This window comes from Glandiceps talaboti, chromosome 6 (assembly GCF_964340395.1).
Source record: "Glandiceps talaboti chromosome 6, keGlaTala1.1, whole genome shotgun sequence".
Taxonomy (NCBI): Eukaryota; Metazoa; Hemichordata; class Enteropneusta; family Spengelidae; genus Glandiceps; species Glandiceps talaboti.
In genome coordinates, this window is record NC_135554.1 from 723,387 (window position 1) to 747,871 (window position 24,485).

At 36.9% G+C, this 24,485-nt stretch overlaps 1 protein-coding gene across 3 annotated transcripts in view; it reads right to left on the reverse strand.

Annotated features, from left to right (window-relative positions):
- LOC144436631 (spermatogenesis-associated protein 6-like) overlaps positions 1–18,723 on the reverse strand; it is a 105,012-nt gene extending 86,289 nt beyond the window's left edge. For all 3 annotated transcript variants that reach the window (XM_078125460.1, XM_078125459.1, XM_078125461.1), the window contains exons 1-2: positions 18,593–18,723; positions 12,395–12,532 (exon numbers count right to left, since the gene is read on the reverse strand). In XM_078125460.1, coding sequence (XP_077981586.1) covers positions 12,395–12,532; positions 18,593–18,640 — 186 coding nt within the window. In that variant the 5' untranslated portion in view covers positions 18,641–18,723. The remainder of the gene's footprint in view (positions 1–12,394; positions 12,533–18,592) is intronic.
- Positions 18,724–24,485: the final 5,762 nt, after the last annotated feature.

Here is a 24,485-nt window from a genome sequence, read left to right on the forward strand (position 1 = left end):
TTTGTAGCAGACAATTCCCTACTAGTATCTATCAAACCTTTGTAGCTGACAATTCCCTACTAGTATCTATCAAACCTTTGTAGCTGACAATTCCCTACTATCTATCAAACCTTTGTAGCTGACAATTCCCTAGTATCTATCAAACCTTTGTAGCTGACAATTCCCTACTAGTATCTATCAAACCTTTGTAGCTGACAATTCCCTACTAGTACCTATCAAACCTTTATAGCTGACTATTCCCTACTAGTATCTATCAAACCTTTGTAGCAGACAATTCCCAACTACTATCTATCAAACCTTTGTAGCAGACAATTCCCTACTAGTATCTATCAAACCTTTGTAGCTGACAATTCCCTACTATCTATGAAACCTTTGTAGCAGACAATTCCCTACTAATACCTATCAAACCTTTGTACATTGTAGCTGACAATTCCCTACTAGTATCTATCAAACCTTTGTAGCTGACAATTCCCTACTAGTACCTATCAAACCTTTGTACATTGTAGCTGACAATTCCCTACTAGTATCTATCAAACCTTTGTAGCAGACAATTCTCTACTAGTATCTATCAAACCTTTGTAGCTGACAATTCCCTAGTATCTATCAAACCTTTGTAGCTGACCATTCCCTAGTATCTATCAAACCTTTGTAGCTGACAATTCCCTAGTATCTATCAAACCTTTATAGCTGACCATTCCCTAGTATCTATCAAACCTTTGTAGCTATCAATTCCCTAGTATCTATCAAACCTTTGTAGCTGACAATTCCCTACTAGTATCTATCAAACCTTTGTAGCTGACAATTCCCTACTATCTATCAAACCTTTGTAGCTGACAATTGCCTAGTATCTATCAAACCTTTGTAGCTGACAATTCCCTACTAGTATCTACATGTATCAAACCTTTGTACATTGTAGCTGACAATTCCCTACTATCTATCAAACCTTTGTAGCTGACAATTCCCTAGTATCTATCAAACCTTTGTAGCTGACAATTCTCTACTAGTATCTATCAAACCTTTGTAGCTGACAATTCCCTACTATCTATCAAACCTTTGTAGCTGACAATTCCCTACTATCTATCAAACCTTTGTAGCTGACAATTCCCTACTAGTATCTATCAAACCTTTGTAGCTGACAATTCCCTACTATCTATCAAACCTTTGTAGCTGACAATTCCGTAGTATCTATCAAACCTTTGTAGCTGACAATTCCCTACTAGTATCTATCAAACCTTTGTAGCTGACAATTCCCTACTATCTATCAAACCTTTGTAGCTGACAATTCCGTAGTATCTATCAAACCTTTGTAGCTGACAATTCCCTACTATCTATCAAACCTTTGTAGCTGAGAATTCCCTATCTATCAAACCTTTGTAGCTGACAATTCCCTACTATCTATCAAACCTTTGTAGCTGACAATTCCCTACTAGTATCTATCAAACCTTTGTAGCTGACAATTCCCTACTATCTATCAAACCTTTGTAGCTGACAATTGCCTAGTATCTATCAAACCTTTGTAGCTGACAATTCCCTACTAGTATCTACATGTATCAAACCTTTGTACATTGTAGCTGACAATTCCCTAGTATCTATCAAACCTTTGTAGCTGACAATTCCCTACTATCTATCAAACCTTTGTAGCTGACAATTCCCTACTAGTATCTCTCAAACCTTTGTAGCTGACAATTCCCTAGTACATGTATCTATCAAACCTTTGTAGCTGACAATTCTCTACTAGTATCTATCAAACCTTTGTAGCTGACAATTCCCTACTAGTATCTATCAAACCTTTATAGCTGACAATTCCCTACTATCTATCAAACCTTTGTAGCTGAGAATTCTCTACTAGTATCTATCAAACCTTTGTAGCTGACAATTCCCTACTATCTATCAAACCTTTGTAGCTGACAATTCCCTACTACTATCTATGAAACCTTTGTAGCTGACAATTCCCTACTAGTATCTATCAAACCTTTGTAGCTGACAATTCCCTACTAGTATCTATCAAACCTTTGTAGCTGACAATTCCCTAGTATCTATCAAACCTTTGTAGCTGACAATTCCCTACTAGTATCTATCAAACCTTTGTAGCTGACAATTCCCTACTAGTATCTATCAAACCTTTGTAGCTGACAATTCCCTACTAGTATCTATCAAACCTTTGTAGCTGACAATTCCCTACTATCTATCAAACCTTTGTAGCTGACAATTCCCTACTACTATCTATGAAACGTTTGTAGCTGACAATTCCATACTAGTATCTATCAAACCTTTGTAGCTGACAATTCCCTACTAGTATCTATCAAACCTTTGTAGCTGACAATTCCCTACTAGTATCTATCAAACCTTTGTAGCTGACAATTCCCTAGTATCTATCAAACCTTTGTACATTGTAGCTGACAATTCCCTACTATCTATCAAACCTTTGTAGCTGACAATTCCTACTAGTATCTATCAAACCTTTGTAGCTGACAATTCCCTACTATCTATCAAACCTTTGTAGCTGACAATTCCGTACTAGTACCTATCAAACCTTTGTAGCTGACCATTCCCTAGTATCTATCAAACCTTTGTAGCTGACAATTCCCTACTAGTATCTATCAAACCTTTGTAGCTGACAATTCCCTAGTATCTATCAAACCTTTGTAGCTGACAATTCCCTACTAGTATCTATCAAACTTTTGTACATTGTAGCTAACAATTCCCTACTAGTACCTATCAAACCTTTGTAGCTGACCATTCCGTAATATCTATCAAACCTTTGTAGCTGACAATTCCCTACTAGTATCTTTCAAACCTTTATACATTGTAGCTGACAATTCCCTAGTATCTATCAAACCTTTGTAGCTGACAATTCCCTACTAGTATCTATCAAACCTTTGTAGCTGACAATTCTCTACTAGTATCTATCAAACCTTTGTAGCTGACAATTCCCTACTAGTATCTATCAAACCTTTGTAGCTGACAATTCCCTACTAGTATCTATCAAACCTTTGTAGCTGACAATTCCCTAGTATCTATCAAACCTTTGTAGCTGACAATTCCCTACTACTATCTATGAAACCTTTGTAGCTGACAATTCCTTACTAGTATCTATCAAACCTTTGTAGCTGACAATTCCCTACTACTATCTATGAAACCTTTGTAGCTGACAATTCCTTACTAGTATCTATCAAACCTTTGTAGCTGACAATTCCCTACTAGTATCTATCAAACCTTTGTAGCTGACAATTCCCTACTACTATCTATCAAACCTTTGTACATGTAGCTGACAATTCCCTACTAGTATCTATCAAACCTTTGTAGCTGATAATTCCCTACTAGTATCTATCAAACCTTTGTAGCTGACAATTCCCTACTAGTATCTATCAAACCTTTGTAGCTGATAATTCCCTACTAGTATCTATCAAACCTTTGTAGCTGACAATTCCCTAGTATCTATCAAACCTTTGTACATGTAGCTGACAATTCCCTACTAGTATCTATCAAACCTTTGTAGCTGACAATTCCCTACTAGTACCTATCAAACCTTTGTAGCTGACAATTCCCTACTAGTATCTATCAAACCTTTGTAGCTGATAATTCCCTACTAGTATCTATCAAACCTTTGTAGCTGACAATTCCCTACTAGTATCTATCAAACCTTTATAGCTGACTATTCCCTACTAGTATCTATCAAACCTTTGTAGCTGACAATTCCCTAGTATCTATCAAACCTTTGTACATGTAGCTGACAATTCCCTACTAGTATCTATCAAACCTTTGTAGCTGACAATTCCCTACTAGTATCTATCAAACCTTTGTAGCTGACAATTCCCTACTAGTATCTATCAAACCTTTGTAGCTGACAATTCCCTACTAGTATCTATCAAACCTTTGTAGCTGACAATTCCCTACTACTATCTATCAAACCTTTGTACATGTAGCTGACAATTCCCTACTAGTACCTATCAAACCTTTGTAGCTGATAATTCCCTACTAGTATCTATCAAACCTTTGTAGCTGACAATTCCCTACTAGTATCTATCAAACCTTTATAGCTGACTATTCCCTACTAGTATCTATCAAACCTTTGTAGCTGACAATTCCCTAGTATCTATCAAACCTTTGTACATGTAGCTGACAATTCCCTACTAGTATCTATCAAACCTTTGTAGCTGACAATTCCCTACTAGTATCTATCAAACCTTTGTAGCTGACAATTCCCTACTAGTATCTATCAAACCTTTGTAGCTGATAATTCCCTACTAGTATCTATCAAACCTTTGTAGCTGACAATTCCCTACTAGTACCTATCAAACCTTTGTATATGTAGCTGACAATTCCCTACTAGTATCTATCAAACCTTTGTAGCTGACAATTCCCTACTAGTATCTATCAAACCTTTGTAGCTGACAATTCCCTAGTATCTATCAAACCTTTGTAGCAGACAATTCCCTACTAGTATCTATCAAACCTTTGTAGCTGACAATTCCCTACTAGTATCTATCAAACCTTTGTAGCTGAAAATTCCCTACTATCTATCAAACCTTTGTAGCTGACAATTCCCTAGTATCTATCAAACCTTTGTAGCTGACAATTCCCTACTAGTATCTATCAAACCTTTGTAGCTGACAATTCCCTACTAGTACCTATCAAACCTTTATAGCTGACTATTCCCTACTAGTATCTATCAAACCTTTGTAGCAGACAATTCCCAACTACTATCTATCAAACCTTTGTAGCAGACAATTCCCTACTAGTATCTATCAAACCTTTGTAGCTGACAATTCCCTACTATCTATCAAACCTTTGTAGCAGACAATTCCCTACTAGTACCTATCAAACCTTTGTACATTGTAGCTGACAATTCCCTACTAGTATCTATCAAACCTTTGTAGCTGACAATTCCCTACTAGTACCTATCAAACCTTTGTACATTGTAGCTGACAATTCCCTACTAGTATCTATCAAACCTTTGTAGCAGACAATTCTCTACTAGTATCTATCAAACCTTTGTAGCTGACAATTCCCTAGTATCTATCAAACCTTTGTAGCTGACAATTCCCTACTATCTATCAAACCTTTATAGCTGACCATTCCCTAGTATCTATCAAACCTTTGTAGCTGACAATTCCCTAGTATCTATCAAACCTTTATAGCTGACCATTCCCTAGTATCTATCAAACCTTTGTAGCTATCAATTCCCTAGTATCTATCAAACCTTTGTAGCTGACAATTCCCTACTAGTATCTATCAAACCTTTGTAGCTGACAATTCCCTACTATCTATCAAACCTTTGTAGCTGACAATTGCCTAGTATCTATCAAACCTTTGTAGCTGACAATTCCCTACTAGTATCTACATGTATCAAACCTTTGTACATTGTAGCTGACAATTCCCTAGTATCTATCAAACCTTTGTAGCTGACAATTCCCTACTATCTATCAAACCTTTGTAGCTGACAATTCCCTAGTATCTATCAAACCTTTGTAGCTGACAATTCTCTACTAGTATCTATCAAACCTTTGTAGCTGACAATTCCCTACTATCTATCAAACCTTTGTAGCTGACAATTCCCTACTATCTATCAAACCTTTGTAGCTGACAATTCCCTACTAGTATCTATCAAACCTTTGTAGCTGACAATTCCCTACTATCTATCAAACCTTTGTAGCTGACAATTCCGTAGTATCTATCAAACCTTTGTAGCTGACAATTCCCTACTAGTATCTATCAAACCTTTGTAGCTGACAATTCCCTACTATCTATCAAACCTTTGTAGCTGACAATTCCCTACTATCTATCAAACCTTTGTAGCTGACAATTCCCTACTATCTATCAAACCTTTGTAGCTGAGAATTCCCTACTATCTATCAAACCTTTGTAGCTGACAATTCCCTACTATCTATCAAACCTTTGTAGCTGACAATTCCCTACTAGTATCTATCAAACCTTTGTAGCTGACAATTCCCTACTATCTATCAAACCTTTGTAGCTGACAATTGCCTAGTATCTATCAAACCTTTGTAGCTGACAATTCCCTACTAGTATCTACATGTATCAAACCTTTGTACATTGTAGCTGACTATTCCCTAGTATCTATCAAACCTTTGTAGCTGACAATTCCCTACTATCTATCAAACCTTTGTAGCTGACAATTCCCTACTAGTATCTATCAAACCTTTGTAGCTGACAATTCCCTAGTACATGTATCTATCAAACCTTTGTAGCTGACAATTCTCTACTAGTATCTATCAAACCTTTGTAGCTGACAATTCCCTACTAGTATCTATCAAACCTTTATAGCTGACAATTCCCTACTATCTATCAAACCTTTGTAGCTGATAATTCTCTAGTAGTATCTATCAAACCTTTGTAGCTGACAATTCCCTACTATCTATCAAACCTTTGTAGCTGACAATTCCCTACTAGTATCTATCAAACCTTTGTAGCTGACAATTCCCTAGTATCTATCAAACCTTTGTAGCTGACAATTCCCTACTAGTACCTATTAAACCTTTGTACATGTAGCTGATAATTCCCTACTAGTATCTATGAAACCTTTGTAGCTGACAATTCCCTACTAGTATCTATCAAACCTTTGTAGCTGACAATTCCCTACTAGTATCTATCAAACCTTTGTAGCTGACAATTCCCTACTAGTATCTATCAAACCTTTGAAACCTATGCCCTATAAAACCTGCCATATTTTTACTACATATATGTACAACTGTTATTTATCTATAAAACTGTGAACAAACTATATCTACTCAGCTTAGGCAAAAAATTAATTATTAAATGGAGAGGGGGGGGCATGAAACTTCTGATGGTCAGGAAATATTTTTTCATGATTTGAACCAAATTAGACCTCAGGAGCGATCATTTACCAGGTACATTTGAACCAAATGAAACCCCGGAGTGATTGTTTACCGTGTACACTGTACATTTGAACATTTCTAAAGCCAATATTTGGTGATGAGGTAGTTGACAGCAAAGTTTTTGTGTACGCCTAAATCTCTCTCTTTCCTCTGTCTGTCTACGTATCTCAGGAGCAGCCATTTACCTTGTATGTTTACAAAATTGTTCACTTCATTTACCTACCATACATTCAATTACGAGGCAGTCCATAGCCAAATGAATGTGCGTGTGTGTGCTGAAATATCTGTTTATAAGGTAAAGCATAGACAATAGAGAGGGAAGTGTAGACAATTATCAATATACAATGTAGCCAATGCAGTTGTATAATAATGTAGTCAGAGTAAATTTGGGGTATTACAATTTTCAAGTACAGAGATGGACTTTCGATAATGTGTATGGTTTGACACTAAATGGCTTCCTACATGTCCTAACTTATCAATTGACGGTCCTGACTTGTCAATTGACAGTCCTAACTAATCAATTGGTGGTCCTGACTTGTCAATTAACAGTCCTAACTTATCAATTGGTGGTCCTGACTTATCAATTGATGGTCCTGACTTGTCAATTGATGGTCCTGACTTGTCAATTGATAGTCCTGACTTGTCAATTGATGGTCCTGACTTATCAATTGATGGTCCTAACTTATCAATTGATGGTCCTAACTTATCAATTGATGGTCCTAACTTGTCAATTGATGGTCCTAACTTATCAATTGATGGTCCTAACTTATCAATTGATGGTCCTAACTTATCAATTGATGGTCCTAACTTGTCAATTGATGGTCCTGACTTATCAATTGATGGTCCTAACTTATCAATTGATGGTCCTGACTTATCAATTGATGGTCCTGACTTGTCAATTGATGGTCCTCACTTATCAATTGATAGTCCTGACTTATCAATTGATGGTCCTAACTTGTCAATTGATGGTCCTGACTTATCAATTGATGGTCCTAACTTATCAATTGATGGTCCTGACTTGTCAATTGATGGTCCTGACTTGTCATTTGATGGTCCTAACTTATCAATTGGTGGTCCTAACTTATCAATTGATGGTCCTAACATATCAATTGATGGTCCTAACTTATCAATTGATGGTCCTGACTTGTCAATTGATGGTCCTAACTTGTCAATTGATGGTCCTGACTTATCAATTGACAGTCCTGACTTGTCATTTGATGGTCCTAACTTATCAATTGGTGGTCCTAACTTATCAATTGATGGTCCTAACTTATCAATTGATGGTCCTAACTTATCAATTGATGGTCCTGACTTGTCAATTGATGGTCCTAACTTGTCAATTGATGGTCCTAACTTATCATTTGATGGTCCTGACTTATCAATTGATGGTCCTGACTTGTCAATTGATGGTCCTGACTTGTCAATTGATGGTCCTGACTTATCAATTGATGGTCCTAACTTATCAATTGATGGTCCTAACTTGTCAATTGATGGTCCTGACTTATCAATTGATGGTCCTGACTTATCAATTGATGGTCCTGACTTGTCAATTGATGGTCCTGACTTGTCAATTGATAGTCCTGACTTGTCAATTGATGGTCCTAACTTCTCAATTGATGGTCCTGACTTGTCAATTGATAGTCCTGACTTATCAATTGATGGTCCTAACTTATCAATTGATGGTCCTAACTTGTCAATTGATGGTCCTAACTTATCAATTGATGGTCCTAACTTATCAATTGATGGTCCTAACTTATCAATTGATGGTCCTAACTTGTCAATTGATGGTCCTGACTTATCAATTGATGGTCCTAACTTATCAATTGATGGTCCTGACTTATCAATTGATGGTCCTAACTTATCAATTGATGGTCCTGACTTATCAATTGATGGTCCTGACTTGTCAATTGATGGTCCTGACTTATCAATTGATAGTCCTGACTTATCAATTGATGGTCCTAACTTGTCAATTGATGGTCCTGACTTATCAATTGATGGTCCTAACTTATCAATTGATGGTCCTGACTTGTCAATTGATGGTCCTGACTTGTCATTTGATGGTCCTAACTTGTCAATTGACAGTCCTAACTTATCAATTGATGGTTCTGACTTGTCAATTGACAGTCCTAACTTATCAATTGATGGTCCTAACTTATCAATTGATGGTCCTAACTTATCAATTGATGGTCCTGACTTGTCAATTGATGGTCCTAACTTGTCAATTGATGGTCCTGACTTATCAATTGACAGTCCTGACTTGTCATTTGATGGTCCTAACTTATCAATTGGTGGTCCTAACTTATCAATTGATGGTCCTAACTTATCAATTGATGGTCCTAACTTATCAATTGATGGTCCTGACTTTTCAATTGATGGTCCTAACTTATCAATTGATGGTTCTAACTTATCAATTGATGGTCCTAACTTATCAATTGATGGTCCTGACTTGTCAATTGATGGTCCTGACTTGTCAATTGATGGTCCTAACTTGTCATTTGATGGTCCTGACTTATCATTTGATGGTCCTGACTTGTCAATTGATGGTCCTGACTTGTCAATTGATGGTCCTGACTTGTCAATTGACAGTCCTGACTTATCAATTGATGGTCCTAACTTATCAATTGATTGTCCTGACTTATCATTTGATTGTCCTGACTTATCAATTGATGGTCCTAACTTATCAATTGATGGTCCTAACTTATCAATTGATGGTCCTAACTTATCATTTGATGGTCCTAACTTATCAATTGATGGTCCTGACTTGTCAATTGATGGTCCTGACTTATCATTTGATGGTCCTCACTTGTCAATTGATGGTCCTCACTTGTCAATTGATGGTCCTGACTTGTCAATTGACAGTCCGGACTTGTCAATTGACAGTCCGGACTTGTCAATTGATGGTCCTGACTTGTCAATGGAGTCCTGACTTTTTCGATTGACAATTTCAACTTTAGATGTGAATTACGCACCACAGTACATTGCACATGTATTAGAGTAGAATTCAATCACAGACAACTAACAAAGCAGATTGGCAACAAGCCTACTCCCATTGTAAGATCATAGCCTCGAATCTGCTCGAATTCAACCATGTTGCTATCTTTGCGATATACGCAATCATTTGGCTGTTGCTATGGGCATGGTCATGTTGCTAGATATATTTGCAAACATTTTTGAATGTTTTTGTTCACTTGTGTATGAATTCCTGATATCATCTTTTCAATATGTGTGATCATTTGGCTGTTGCTATGGGCATGGTCTTGTTGCTAGGCACATTTGCATGCATTTATTGAATGTTTATTCATTTGTCTTTCAATTCCTGTTATCTTTGCAAAATACGTGATTATTTAACTGTTGCTTTGGGCGTGGTCTTGTTGCTAGGCAAATTTACATACATTTTTTGAATGTTTATTTAATTGTCTATTACTCCCTGTTGTTATCTTTGCAACATATATGATCATTTGGCTGTTGCTATGGGCATGGTCTTGTTGCTAGGCACATTTGCATACATTTTTTGAATGTTTATTCATTTGTCTTTCAATTCCTGTTACCTGTGCAATATACATGATTTGGTTGTTGCTATGGGTGTGGTCTTGTTGCTAGGCAAATTTACATACATTTTTTGAATGTTTGTTCAATTGTCTATTAATCCCTGTTGTTATCTTTCGGTTGTTGCTAAGGGCGTGGTCATGGTTACTAGGGCCAACAAGAAAATCTGCAAAATAACACTTCTAGAAACACCTCACCAAGTTTCAGTCTCATTAACTTTTTGAGAAATAAATTTGTGACCAAAATTCACATTTTTACACCTAATTTGCATATTACTGATGAGATCATTATATGCTTAATATTTCTTCATCTATACATCCACAGATGCATCCCTGTAAAATTTCAGCCCAATCTGCTAAGTAGTTTTGGAATTATAGGTTTTTGACCAAAAAGACACGTTTTTAGCCCAAATTTGCATATTACTAAGGGAATCATCATGTCATGAACAAATCTTAATTTACTCACATCTAAGAATGTCTACATCAAATTTCATGCCAATCTGCCCAGTAGTTTTGGAGTTTAAGTTTTTTGACCAAAAATCACATTTTTTGACCCAAAACCCACATCTCTGATGCAATCATTTTCATTTGAACAATTTCCCAACTAGACACCAGAAGTAACATGACCACCAAATATCAAAGCAATCAGTCCAGCAGTTTTTGACTTCAAGTTGTTTACACACACACACACACACACACACACACACACACACACACACACACACACACACACACACACACAGACAGACACTGTGCCATGCCTATAGCACTACTGAACCTTCAGTTCAGTTGTGCAAACAAACCACATGATACTACGCGATATTTTGATGGGAAAGTTTGCTATCTTACTGACAGAATCACCAAATGTAATAGACGACTTGCAATATCGGCACTTGAACTCTCATGTGAACTTGAAGCCGACTCAGATCAAATATCGTTGACATGTAAACACAAAATGTACCGTCTCGTCTTGTCGACCGACACTACATAAACATGTGTTGGCATAATGCAGATAATTTTCCAGGTCACAGTAGAAACAACACTGTTGCAACAAAAGTTAGCCTTTTTATGTTGATTGCGACACATGTTATGAATCAAAATAAAAACAATCGACTCTCAGTACTATGCTGGAAAGTAAAACATACAATAAGACGACGCATTGTTTTCCAAGAAAAATTACAATCATACTGAAGATATTTTATGATGTGAAGCTAGCTTGCCTTCTTTATTAGTTAAAACATCATTTTCAAAGCATTTTTTATCTTTTCCGTTGTACAGTTTCACGTTGATCATGGCCACACTTGTACCGTTGTGGGGTCGGTGGGAACTCCAGTCCGGTAAATTGATCGTGGAACCTGCTTATTAACAGCTTGTGTGTTCATTTTAACATGGGTGATAAATGCATACACCCTCATGTAAACATCGGAAATGTTACGAATATTGAAAAAAGTATGTACTTTTCTGACAAAAAAATCCCAGTGGGTAGGATGAAAATCCCAGAGTGTTACTTACTATAGAGCCATAGAACACAACTTGCCCTATCGTCACAATTTGTCGTACAGTGTGTAACAAATTCTATATTTCTGCCTGCATTTTTAAATCAAATATGTTCATTATATATTCATAATTTTGACTGTCCCAAACAAGCAAGTTTTACAAGGCAATAACTTTCATGCTGTTTCCGCAGAAATTGTCGGCTTCCGGTTGAAAATAGTGCTATCGGACCTTTGACCCTTACCGATGACACAATGCTGTTTAAACAACAAAACACCAATAGTACCCGAATACGGACTTCAGTAGCTTTTGGTGTAACGTTGAAAGTGCTAGAGACCCTTGTAGCATACCCGAGGCAAGGATCTAGCTGTTAATACCCAGATTAACACCTCGAACAATAGCCATTACCAATCTGTCTACTTAGTTGTCTGTGCTTCAACAGAGATGACTACAAACAATATATAACAGTACATAGTACCTGACATCATTACATACCCTTTCAAAGCGGAGTACTTGATGGAACAATAACGGAAACACTGATGGTACACAGATAGTCTTCTTCTGGTAACCTAGAAGACATACACTCAAATAAATGTCATCTCTTTCTCTTAGGAATGTACCAGGACATGTCACCTGTACAGAGGAGAAAAGAAAGAAAAGAGACAACAATTAATTATTCATGATTCATTGTGATTCAAAGCAGCTGATATACATGCAACATACACAGCTACACAAGGTGGTTTCAAAACAACAGTAAGTACTGGAAACTGACTAACAAGCTGTCTAATGAAACCTTGCATGGAATCTCAACAAATGCATGCACATCATTCTGGTCTACAATATAAACATACATGTATCACAAATGTGAACTGAAAGCCTCTCGTAAGGGTAAAACCATAACTTTTTATACCCACCGATACATGTAAATAATAATAAATAAGCACTTATAGAGCACCTTATATCCAGAAAGCGTAACAGGAAATGTTAAAATGAGACAAATCGAGAAAAAAGACACTTTGTAAAAACATGAAGATTAATCTAGCAAAAAAAAGTACAATTTCTTTTCATCACAAAAACAAAATCTGTGTGATCAAAAGTGTTGTAAACTAAACCAGAAAGAATTATCGGACTGGCTAAACTTCCCGCTGAACTGGAGTAAGGTCCAAGCCTCGATAGTACGTGAGCAAATCGTCTCAAACTAGCGATACAACTTTCAAAATATAACTTGACATGTCTTCATTTGTTAGAGTTATACAATTCAAGACGGGTTTTCACTCGAAAAAAACAATTCTGTGAATAATGACACTCTGAACGCAGTGATTTCTCGCACGATGTTACCACTGTAACGTATGGCTGGCAACGACTTGCTTCCGGGTTAGTCCCTCGTGCATCCGGGTACTTGGGATTGTCGCCGTACGGAAACTCACCACATCGGTAATTTTGACACTGTAATTTTGCCACCAAAATTGATCGTACAAAAACAAAACTCCATAAATGAACCACAAAGTACTTTCCCTTTCAAAATGTGATAATTTTAGAAAGAGTATTATCGCTTTTATTGACGACTGACTCTGTCAAAAAATTGTCCCATACACTTCAGTTCAAGCATGCATGACTTCTCATAGAGCTCACTTGATCGTGAGGTGCGTATACTGGAATGAACCATTCTGTAGGAGGGTGGAGAATTTGGATTTTAAGTTTACAACCCTGTTTCGAACAAATATTTGTCATTTGGGCGCACAATGCATAGAATTAAGACTACAGCACATATTACATTGCTTGTTTGATGTCAATATTGTCTTTTGAAAAGTTGCAGTTTACCTAAAGACTCGCGGACTGATTTCCAATATGGTGGCGGTCATAATGCTCATTAACATATTCATTTTTTTTTAAATTACAAAAAAAAATCATAAAAATAGAAAAGAAGACGTGCTGACTTGAAATTAACAAATCTAAGTAAACTACCTCCTGCGCATCAACACACCAGATATCAAAGCAATCTGACAAGAAGTTTTCAAGGAGATGATGAAAATGACATTTTATGAAAAAAAATCATAAAAAATTGAAAATGGCACAGATCAACTTGGCATGAACAAATCTGAATAGCCTCCCCCCAGGGAACATGCACACCAAATATCGAAGAATTCCGACTGTCACTTTCAGAGTAGATGATGAAAATATAAAAGTTTGACGGACACCTATGATTCACTCTACTCTCTATACTCTATACAACCTATACCTAAAGCTACTTTCGCTGACAGCGGAGCTAAAAAGTTTTGGGTTGGTGTGAAAAACTAGGTGTGGTCAGGTAACCGGAACCAAACAACTTTTTTTATTTGGCCTTAAATGAGAGTACATGAAATTTGAACATATTGATTACTAGTTATTGGCAATCATTAATTATGCAAATTTCTCATTAAAAGTAAAAGCTAAAATATACATGGATCAACAAGCTTTAAAGTAGATGTGTATTTGGTCATGTTTGATGTACATAATATGTACCAAAACACAATGTATGTGAAATTTGAAGCTTCCATTCGACAATATGTTCTACATTTGTATAGGCAAATAATGTATTACAATTTACTAATATCATAACTAGGCAAAGTCCAAAAGCTCTCACTGGGTAGATTTATTTGTGACCGGCTGCCTCACAATGATATTGTAGATACATGTACATGTACATGTAGAGAACAACAATGAGTGAACTACATTGTAATTGTCACATGTAATTCCAAGAGTCAGTGGTATGGGTAAGAATTCATTCCCATACACAGTCAGTGGTATGGGTAAGAATTCATTCACATACAAAGTCAGTGGTATGGGTAAGAATTCATTCACATACACAGTCAGTGGTATGGGTAAGAATTCATTCACATACAAAGTCAGTGGTATGGGTAAGAATTCATTCACATACACAGTCAGTGGTATGGGTATAAAGAATTCATTCACATACAAAGTCAGTGGTATGGGTAATAATTCATTCACACATACAGTCAGTGGTATAATGGGTAAGAATTCATTCACATACACAGTCAGTGGTATGGGTAAGAATTCATTCACATACACAGTCAGTGGTATGGGTAAGAATTCATTCACATACACAGTCACTGGTATGGGTAAGAATTCATTCACATACACAGTCAGTGGTTTGGGTAAGAATGCATTCACATACATGTACATAGTCAGTCAGTGGTATGGGTAAGAATTCATGCCCATACACAGTCAGTGGTATGGGTAAGAATTCATTCCCATACAAAGTCAGTGGTATGGGTAATAATTCATTCACACATACAGTCAGTGGTATAATGGGTAATAATTCATTCACATACACAGTCAGTGGTATGGGTAAGAATTCATTCACATACACAGTCAGTGGTATGGGTAAGAATTCATTCACATACACAGTCACTGGTATGGGTAAGAATTCATTCACATACACAGTCAGTGGTTTGGGTAAGAATGCATTCACATACATAGTCAGTCAGTGGTATGGGTAAGAATTCATGCCCATACACAGTCAGTGGTATGGGTAAGAATTCATTCCCATACACAGTCAGTGGTATGGGTAAGAATTCATTCCCATACAGTCAGTGGTATGGGTAAGAATTCATTCCCATACAAAGTCAGTGGTATGGGTAAGAATTCATTCACATACAAAGTCAGTGGTATGGGTAAGAATTCATTCCCATACACAGTCAGTGGTATGGGTAAGAATTCATTCCCATACAAAGTCAGTGGTATGGGTAAGAATTCATTACCATACAAAGTCAGTGGTATGGGTAAGAATTCATTCCCATACAAAGTCAGTGGTATGGGTAAGAATTCATTCCCATACAAAGTCAGTGGTATGGGTAAGAATTCATTCACATACACAGTCAGTGGTATGGGTAAGAATTCATTCACATACACAGTCAGTGGTATGGGTAAGAATTCATTCACATACACAGTCAGTGGTATGGGTAAGAATTCATTCACATACACAGTCAGTGGTATGGGTAAGAATTCATTCACATACACAGTCAGTGGTATGGGTAAGAATTCATTACCATACAGTCAGTGGTATGGGTAAGAATTCATTCACATACAAAGTCAGTGGTATGGGTAAGAATTCATTCACATACACAGTCAGTGGTATGGGTAAGAATTCATTGCCATACACAGTCAGTGGTATGGGTAAGAATTCATTACCATACAGTCAGTGGTATGGGTAAGAATTCATTCACATACACAGTCAGTGGTATGGGTAAGAATTCATTCCCATACAAAGTCAGTGGTATGGGTAAGAATTCATTCACATACACAGTCAGTGGTATGGGTAAGAATTCATTCACATACACAGTCAGTGGTATAATGGGTAAGAATTCATTCCCATACAAAGTCAGTGGTATGGGTAAGAATTTGTTCACATACACAGTCAGTGGTATGGGTAAGAATTCATTCCCATACAGTCAGTGGTATGGGTAAGAATTCATTCACATACACAGTCAGTGGTATGGGTAAGAATTCATTCACATACACAGTGGTATGGGTAAGAATTCATTCACATACAGTCAGTGGTATGGGTAAGAATTCATTCACACACATAGTCAGTGGTATAATGGGTAAGAATTCATTCACATACACAGTCAGTGGTATGGCTAAGAATTCATTCCCATACAAAGTCAGTGGTATAGGTAAGAATTCATTTACATACACAGTCAGTGGTATGGGTAAGAATTCATTCACATACATAGTCAGTGGTACCATGAAATTTAAATTGTAGAGAAGTTTGTCGTGCCAGACAACATCAAAAGCTTTGGAGGCATCAATAAATGCTTCGAGTAAAGTGTCTTATTCTGCTTCTGTAAGTACAAGTGCTGCATTAAGAGATTGGATAATTATATGCGTTTCAAAGATTAGCATATAATTACAATCTATTCGTTACGTAAGTGAATTCCTGTCATTGGTTGGTTGTTGTGATTCACAGGTGTTGTGTTGGGGTATATATGTGTTTAGAAGTCCTTTGTTCGTCAGTCTCGGTTGTCTCTGCACGATGGCAACAACAGCAATTTTTTCCTTTATGTAATATCTTATAAAGTTTGATGTCAATTGTAAATCCTTCACCTTCAAGTATTAATATCAGATTTTTCATGGATGCTGTATTTCAGTTTATAATTCAATTGTAATTTATTTGTAACTGCTTCTGTAAGGGGGGAATCATGAAATAAAAAGTGGTGGATGATTTCGGGGGTACATAGTGTACATCGTGGGGTGTTCGACAACCACCGCATACTACCGCATATATTCTGTCTTGTCTTTATTTATTAGTATGATACAGTTTAGTATAGATGAGGTATTCTTGGTAGAGCCCGATCTCTATAGGACAGAAAGACATCATCTAATTCATTGTAAATTATATACAAAACAAAGAGTAGTAGTACATGTAGTCAATAGACACACACTAGAACTACTGTATATTTTAATATTTATATTTCATAGATCATTATTAACTTTATTTTGTTTAAATACCAAATTAGAAATGTAAAATTTTCTAAACGGCTAAAATAAAGTGTTATCTTATCTTATCTTATCTATAGGGGTTCTGAGTACTGGTAATTGTGCCTTCATTTAGTCCTACATGTACCTTGGAGTAATTATACTGACTCCAAGGTAGTACATTGTAAGTCAATCGTTTCCGCTAGTTTACCTATGGTGCTGGTTAGTGTGATTCTCCTGGTTGAATCTGGATTGTCAATTGGTTTCCCATGCTTTTTGTAGATGGGTGTGACGATACCATGCCTAAATTGGTCAGGGACACCTTTAAGGTCAACGATTTTGTTGATAATAATGGTCAGTGTTTGTATAAGTTTGCTGCCTCCGTAATTTTAGGTGCTTGGCAGAGATTCCAGATCCATCTAGGGATTTTCCATTATGAAGGCCATTTATGAGATCAAGAACAATGTATCATACAGATATTGGAATATTTACATCATTAGTGTTGTTGCAGTTTTGGATAAGAAGTCTGTTGAGTTCAAATTCCTTTTTGTATTTGTTGTCAAAGTTAGCTATTCTAGTATTTATAGTAAGACATATCTGACATTGTCCTTTTTTACAACCTAGGAAACGGGTTGTCACATCTGGTTGCGAGGGACGCCATCACGCAGAACATGTCGCCGTTGCTATCAGTGATAAGGGGCAGGTAACTGGTTACTATTAATATTATTTCACAACTTCCAACTCTACACACTGAGTTGGATCGCTTGGAGGTGAAAATTGGCGCTAACACATGCGTCGTTTTCATAGTGTCACTTCCGATTAGCAAAAATTCGCACAACTGACAAGCCAACAACGTTACGTGGCCCGTGGATTCCATTTATGGAGTGTTTTAATAGTTGTAGCTAAGGACTCGCCCGTGGTAAGACGCCACCAGCGTTGATTATTGCCGTAGCTTTTCTCTAAAACCCGAGTTCACCGGCGGCACAAAGACATTTTGACAGTTCTTATACTACCTTCAGAGGAAGGGTTACTTTTTACATTCATATTAATCTAATAAATATTATAAATCGACAAAATGACCTCACATCTCGATAAAATTGGGTTGGCTTTGTGCCAAGTCTACCGAGTCTGACACCAATCCTCTCCCGAGTCCCATGTCTAATATTGACGCTGACTTGCATTTACATCGAAAAAATGAACGTTAGCAATACTCACCGCCTCAATGTTCAGTTCTACTATAACTCGTAGTGCCTTCCGTGGCATTCTTACACAGATAATAAGAGAAACACTGTCTAAATATAGCTCCACAGATAATGTTTACATCTACTGGTCCCCACACTGTAAAGTGACGCCAAGTAATGGTCGGTCAGTATTCCGACAAATTCTATTCATATAGCGCACGCCCTCAATTTGTTTATGTGTACGAACTTTCGAATTTCGAACTTAGAACTCATCAATCTAAAATACCTTACGCGTGAATGTAGTCTCGTCTGTATATACACAGAGTATATTTTGTCGTATTCCTAAGAAAATTTCTGAAATACTTTTTAAATACTAATTGTGTGCACATACAAAAATTACTCATAAGTTATTGTTTGGAGCATATACCCTCCACCTATGTTTGGAGACTTTAATTTCCCAGAGATAAATTGGTTATCTGGTTCTTGCACAGCAAGTGACTTGTGAGAATCACCCTGCTGCGAAATTCTTTGAAACTTGCCAGGACAACTTTTTAGTTCAGCACCAGCAAACCCCTACTCTTTTCAGAATTGGTCAGGAGCCTAGTCTGTTGGATTTGATATTTACAAATGGTGAGGAAATGGTCGGTGATACTATTTCATATCCGATGCTGGGTAAGAGTGATCACTGCATCCTGCCTTGGACCTTCAACTATACGTTCCATATTACGAATCAACAATCAACAAAATTTATGTATCACGAAGGTGACTATTATAAATTCCGGACAATAGTAACTACTACTGATTGGAGAGAAAAGTTTGATAACAAGACACCCAATGAAGTTTGGAACACGTTGAAGTCAGAGTTGGATAGAGAGTGAGAGAATGCATTCCTCAAATAAAATACAGAACTGGTCAACGAGTTAAAAAGCCATGGATGAATGCTCATACTTTGGCTAAAGTAAAGTATAAACAGAAAAAATTTAGATGGTGGCTGATCACTAAAAGTAAACAGGATTATTTAGCATACTCCAGAGCAAGTAATCAAGCCATATGGGAATGCCGTAGAGCAATAAAGAGATATGAAAGTGGTATAGCAAGACAAGTTAAACAGAACCCTAAAGCTTTCTGGTCGTATGTGAACTCTAAAATAAAGACTCGTCAGAGAGTAGCAGGCCATGACATTCCAACAGGTGGAAGGACTACATATGATGCAGAGAAAGCTAATATATTGAACAATTACTTTCAAAGTGTCTTTACACAGGAGGACATGTCAAACATTCCTGTCATGGAACTTACGATTGCACTGTACAGCCGATATTTGTAATAAAAATCACGCTTCTTCATGTAATAAAACCGACATTTGTAATAATTGACGAAATTTGTAATAATTTCTATGAACGACAAATGTAATAAAAATTGCCGATATTTGTAATAAATTTTAGAAGAAAGATGTAATGAAATTGCCGAAATTTGTAATAAAAAATTACATTAAGGAGGGTCGTTCCTTCGACACGAAGAAATGGGTTATCTAAATAAAGAAATCCAAGAATTCAAAATCGTCACGTCAAGCGAAAGTAGATCTAACAAGTATTAATTGAATTGATGAGTATAACTAATTGAATAATTAACCAAGTTATTAATATTTCAATCAATCCGCATGTGGATGTACTGGGTATAGGTACTAGTAAGTAAGCAGATAGGTAGATAAGTAGACTTATTATTGGCTGACTGACTGACTGACTGACTGACTGACTGACTGGCTGACGGACGGACGGACGGACGGACGATCGGACAGGATTGATTGATCGATTGATCGATTGATAGTAGGCAGGTAGATAAGTAGACTTATTATTGGTTGACTGACCGACTGACTGACTGACTGACTTATTGATTACTTGATTGATTGATTGATTGATTGATTGATTGATTGATTGATTGATTGATTGATAGATCGATCGATCTATATCGATCGATCGATCGATCGATCGATCGATCGATTGATCGATCGATCGATCGATCGATCGATCGATCGATCGATTGATTGATTGATTGATTGATTGATTGATTGATTGATTGATTGATTGATTGATTGATTGATTGATTGATTGATTGATTGATTGATTGATTGATTGATGAAGACTCAAAGGGCCAAGTGCCCTAAGAATGACAAAATCGATTCTAGGAAAACTGTAATGACGATATTTTATCTCCCTCCCAAGTTAAAGGATGAGTAACTCCATTTCTCTGAAAGCCAGAGAGGAACCTCCTTAACGTTTTTTTATTACAAATTTCGGCAGGTTTATTACACATTTTTCTCTGAAATTTATTACAAATATTGGCAATTTTTATTACAATTGTCGTTCACAGTATTTATTACAAATGTCGTCAGTTTATTACAAATATCGGCAATGTATTACAAATGTCGGCAATTTTATTACAAATTTCGTTTTATTACAAATATCGGTAATTATTACAAATGTCGGTTGTACATTGCACCTCAACTCACGGATATAGATATCACTGTAGAGAAAATTAAAAAAGATCCTAAGTAACCTAAACACAGGTAAGTCCTCAGGACCCGATGGGCTTCATCCTAGGATTTTGAAGGAAATTGCTGAACCACTTTCACTTCCACTAGCGTTCATTTTTAAATGCTCAATGGATCACGGTATTAGCCCTTCAGTCTGGAAAACAGCACATATAACACCAATTTTCAAAGGGAGATCGTCATTGTTGTCTTACGTGTATTATCTATAAAGTGATGGAATCCTTAGTACGCGATGAGATACTATCTCACATGCAACAAAATAACCTTCTCCACAACGATCAACACGGATTTCTAAATGGTAGATCTTGTGTAACATAACTATTAGAATCCTTGGATGGTTGGACCGAAATTCTAGACGAAGGTGGCTGTACATGTGTTGATGTGATTTACATGGACTTTATGAAGGCTTTTGATAAGGTTCCTCATCAGCGTTTGCTCCAGAAACTGTCAGCCTGTCACATTGAGGGAAAACTACTAAATTGGATAGAAGCCTTCCTAAGTAATCGTAGGCAACGTGTCAACGTCAACGGGGAGTTCTCTGATTGGGGAAATGTCTACAGTGGCATTCCACGGGGAAGTGTGTTAGGACCCTTACTATTTGTGATTGTGATTAATGACATGCCAAACTGTACCGTACCATCTCTACATCAAAACTCTTCGCGGATGATACAGAGATATTCACCAGATCGGATGTTCAAGATGGCCCAACAACACTGCAACAGGACTTGAACTCACTACAACAGTGGTCAGATATCTGACTGTTAAAATTTCATCATCAAAAATGTAAGGTTTTGCAGCTAGGACAGAATAGTCCACATGCAACTTATACTATGGGATCTGACCAACCAGTTATCCTTGAGCATATTTCAGAAAAGAAAGACCTTGGTGTTACAATAAATTGACTGCAAACTATCATTCGATCAACATATATTGCTAAGATTACACAGTCGACTTCTGTGGATCATCCGTAGAACCTTCAACTTTTTGGACAAGGACATCGTTATCTTCTTATATCGTGGATTGATTAGACCTCACTTAGAATATGCTCATTCAGTTTGGACGCTATACAAGGCTCATCAAATTAACACCATCGAGTCTGTGCAACGACGTGCCACTAAACTAATACCTGGACTACATAAATTAACATATCCTGAAAGACTTCGTTCACTTGAACTTCCGACGTTAACTTACAGACGAGTCAGAGGTGACATGGTTGAAGTTTACAAACTAACTCATGGATACCAGCCAGGTTACTCGAGGTCACCCATATAAATTAAAGAAACTAAATACACCCTCACTGGAAATTCGACGTCATTTTTTCTCAAATCGAGTCTTTCAACCATGGAACAGCTTACCAGACAATTTAGTAAATGCACCAACTATAAACTCTTTCAAGTCAAGATTCGACAGACATTGGGGTGCAAAGCCGTTTCTCTATGAATGTTCTATTGATCCATACTTCCAATACCGTCGCACAGGAAAATATGCACTGGACTGATTTCACTATGTAACATTCTATGGAACTATGAACAGGTCATTGACCTACAACATATGTGTAATATGATGATGACGATGACGATGACGATGATGATGATGATGATGATGATGATGATGACGATGACGATGATGATGATTATGATGACGATGATGATGATGATGATGACATACATAACCTATAACGTACAATTGTAACAAATTGGGGGGTTACCTCTTCTGTTAATGTAACCCTCCTTCAATGTTACTCTCTCTCTCTCTCTCTCTCTCTCTCTCTCTCTCTCTCTCTCTCTCTCTCTCTCTCTCTCTCTCTCTCTCTCTCTCTCTCTCTCTCTCTCTCTCTCCACTCTCTCCCTCCACTCTGTACACGAGATCGACTTGGACTTTTAGGGAATTAGCTCAGACTACACACAATTAATGTTCATGGTTAACCTGGATCATTTGGAAGTGGCCACGGAGCAGATCGAAGCTCCTTGTCTAGGCCGTCTCTTCCAAAGACCGAATCCATAATTTTATTATTCCATTAAATTCTTATAAACATAAAATATACAATACTCAAATGATTGGGTGATAAAGTAATCAGCACCATAAATGACTAAAACGGAAGTATTGCCGTCGCCTTAATTCAATGCAAATGATATTGGCAAATGTGAAAACTAGCCAAACAATGTGATCACGTCATTGTTCTTCCAACTGTCTGTAATCAGTCATTATTTGACATCAACGATATTTTAATAACTTAATGTTGTCATCGCAGAAGAATACTATTCGCGAAATGCAAACATTTGTTCTAAGTATTAATTCATGACAGCTGAGAGTTCACGGTGACCTCGCAAAACATCAAAACTTAGCGAATATTAAAAAGTTGTATTCTCTCATCCGTAACACAATCTAATAGCGTGTACAATACACATCACAGTTGTCTGTGTGCACATACAGAACACACACTACTCTCACGCACTGGGTTCGAACATAGGGGCGTGTAATGTTTCATAGATTCTTGTTTTCCAGGTCTACAGACTAAATATAACAACATTTTGATTATATATTCCTACCAGTAAGGAGAAATATTTGTACTAGTGTAGAGATTGATACATTTGTAGCAGCAGGATTCGTACGATATTTTCCTAAGAAAGGACAATCTAAGCAATAATACGTGCCCCTGTGGAGTCGAACACATAAAATATAACCCAGATAACCCAGCGTCTGTACTATCTCCTCAAATGCATCTGATCAAGGGCGCGAGAAAACAATTCGAGTGAAATCCGAAAATGATTATCATAAAGAACAAGTTTATTTATTTTTTTACAACAGGGAGTGTCCAGATTTTTCGAGTCTTCCGGGGGTGGGTCCTGAGGATTTTCAGGGGCCCATCAATTTTACCCAGGAAAAATTAGGGGGAGGGGGCTAAACAAAAATTTCACAACTTTCTATTGTCATGGAAAATGGAAAAAAAAACATTATCATTTAATGCAACATAAATCGACCTGCAATTCTGCCACTTCTCAAAGTAAAGGATGTGCATATGGCAAGCCATTCAGTATGGCAAGCTGTTCAGGCCAAAAGTATTATTTTATTTTAGCTATAGTATTTTATATTTTTCGTAGTTGCAAACTAATTTTAGCCGTTTAGGTGTTGTTTTTCGATGGAATCCACACTTTTATTCCATGTTAACATTATTTAATTCAAACAAGTTTTTATTTGAGATTATTGTTTTATTTTTCGTCAAACCAGAATTTTTTTAAAGGATGATATATAACTGAAAGTCAAAATATGTTTTTTGTTGAAGTTTTTTTATTTTTCAACTTTTTTTCAACTTTGTTTTCAACCAACTTTTTTGGGGGGCCGAGTCTGCTGACAGGCGCCGGTCACGAGCACGTCGTGC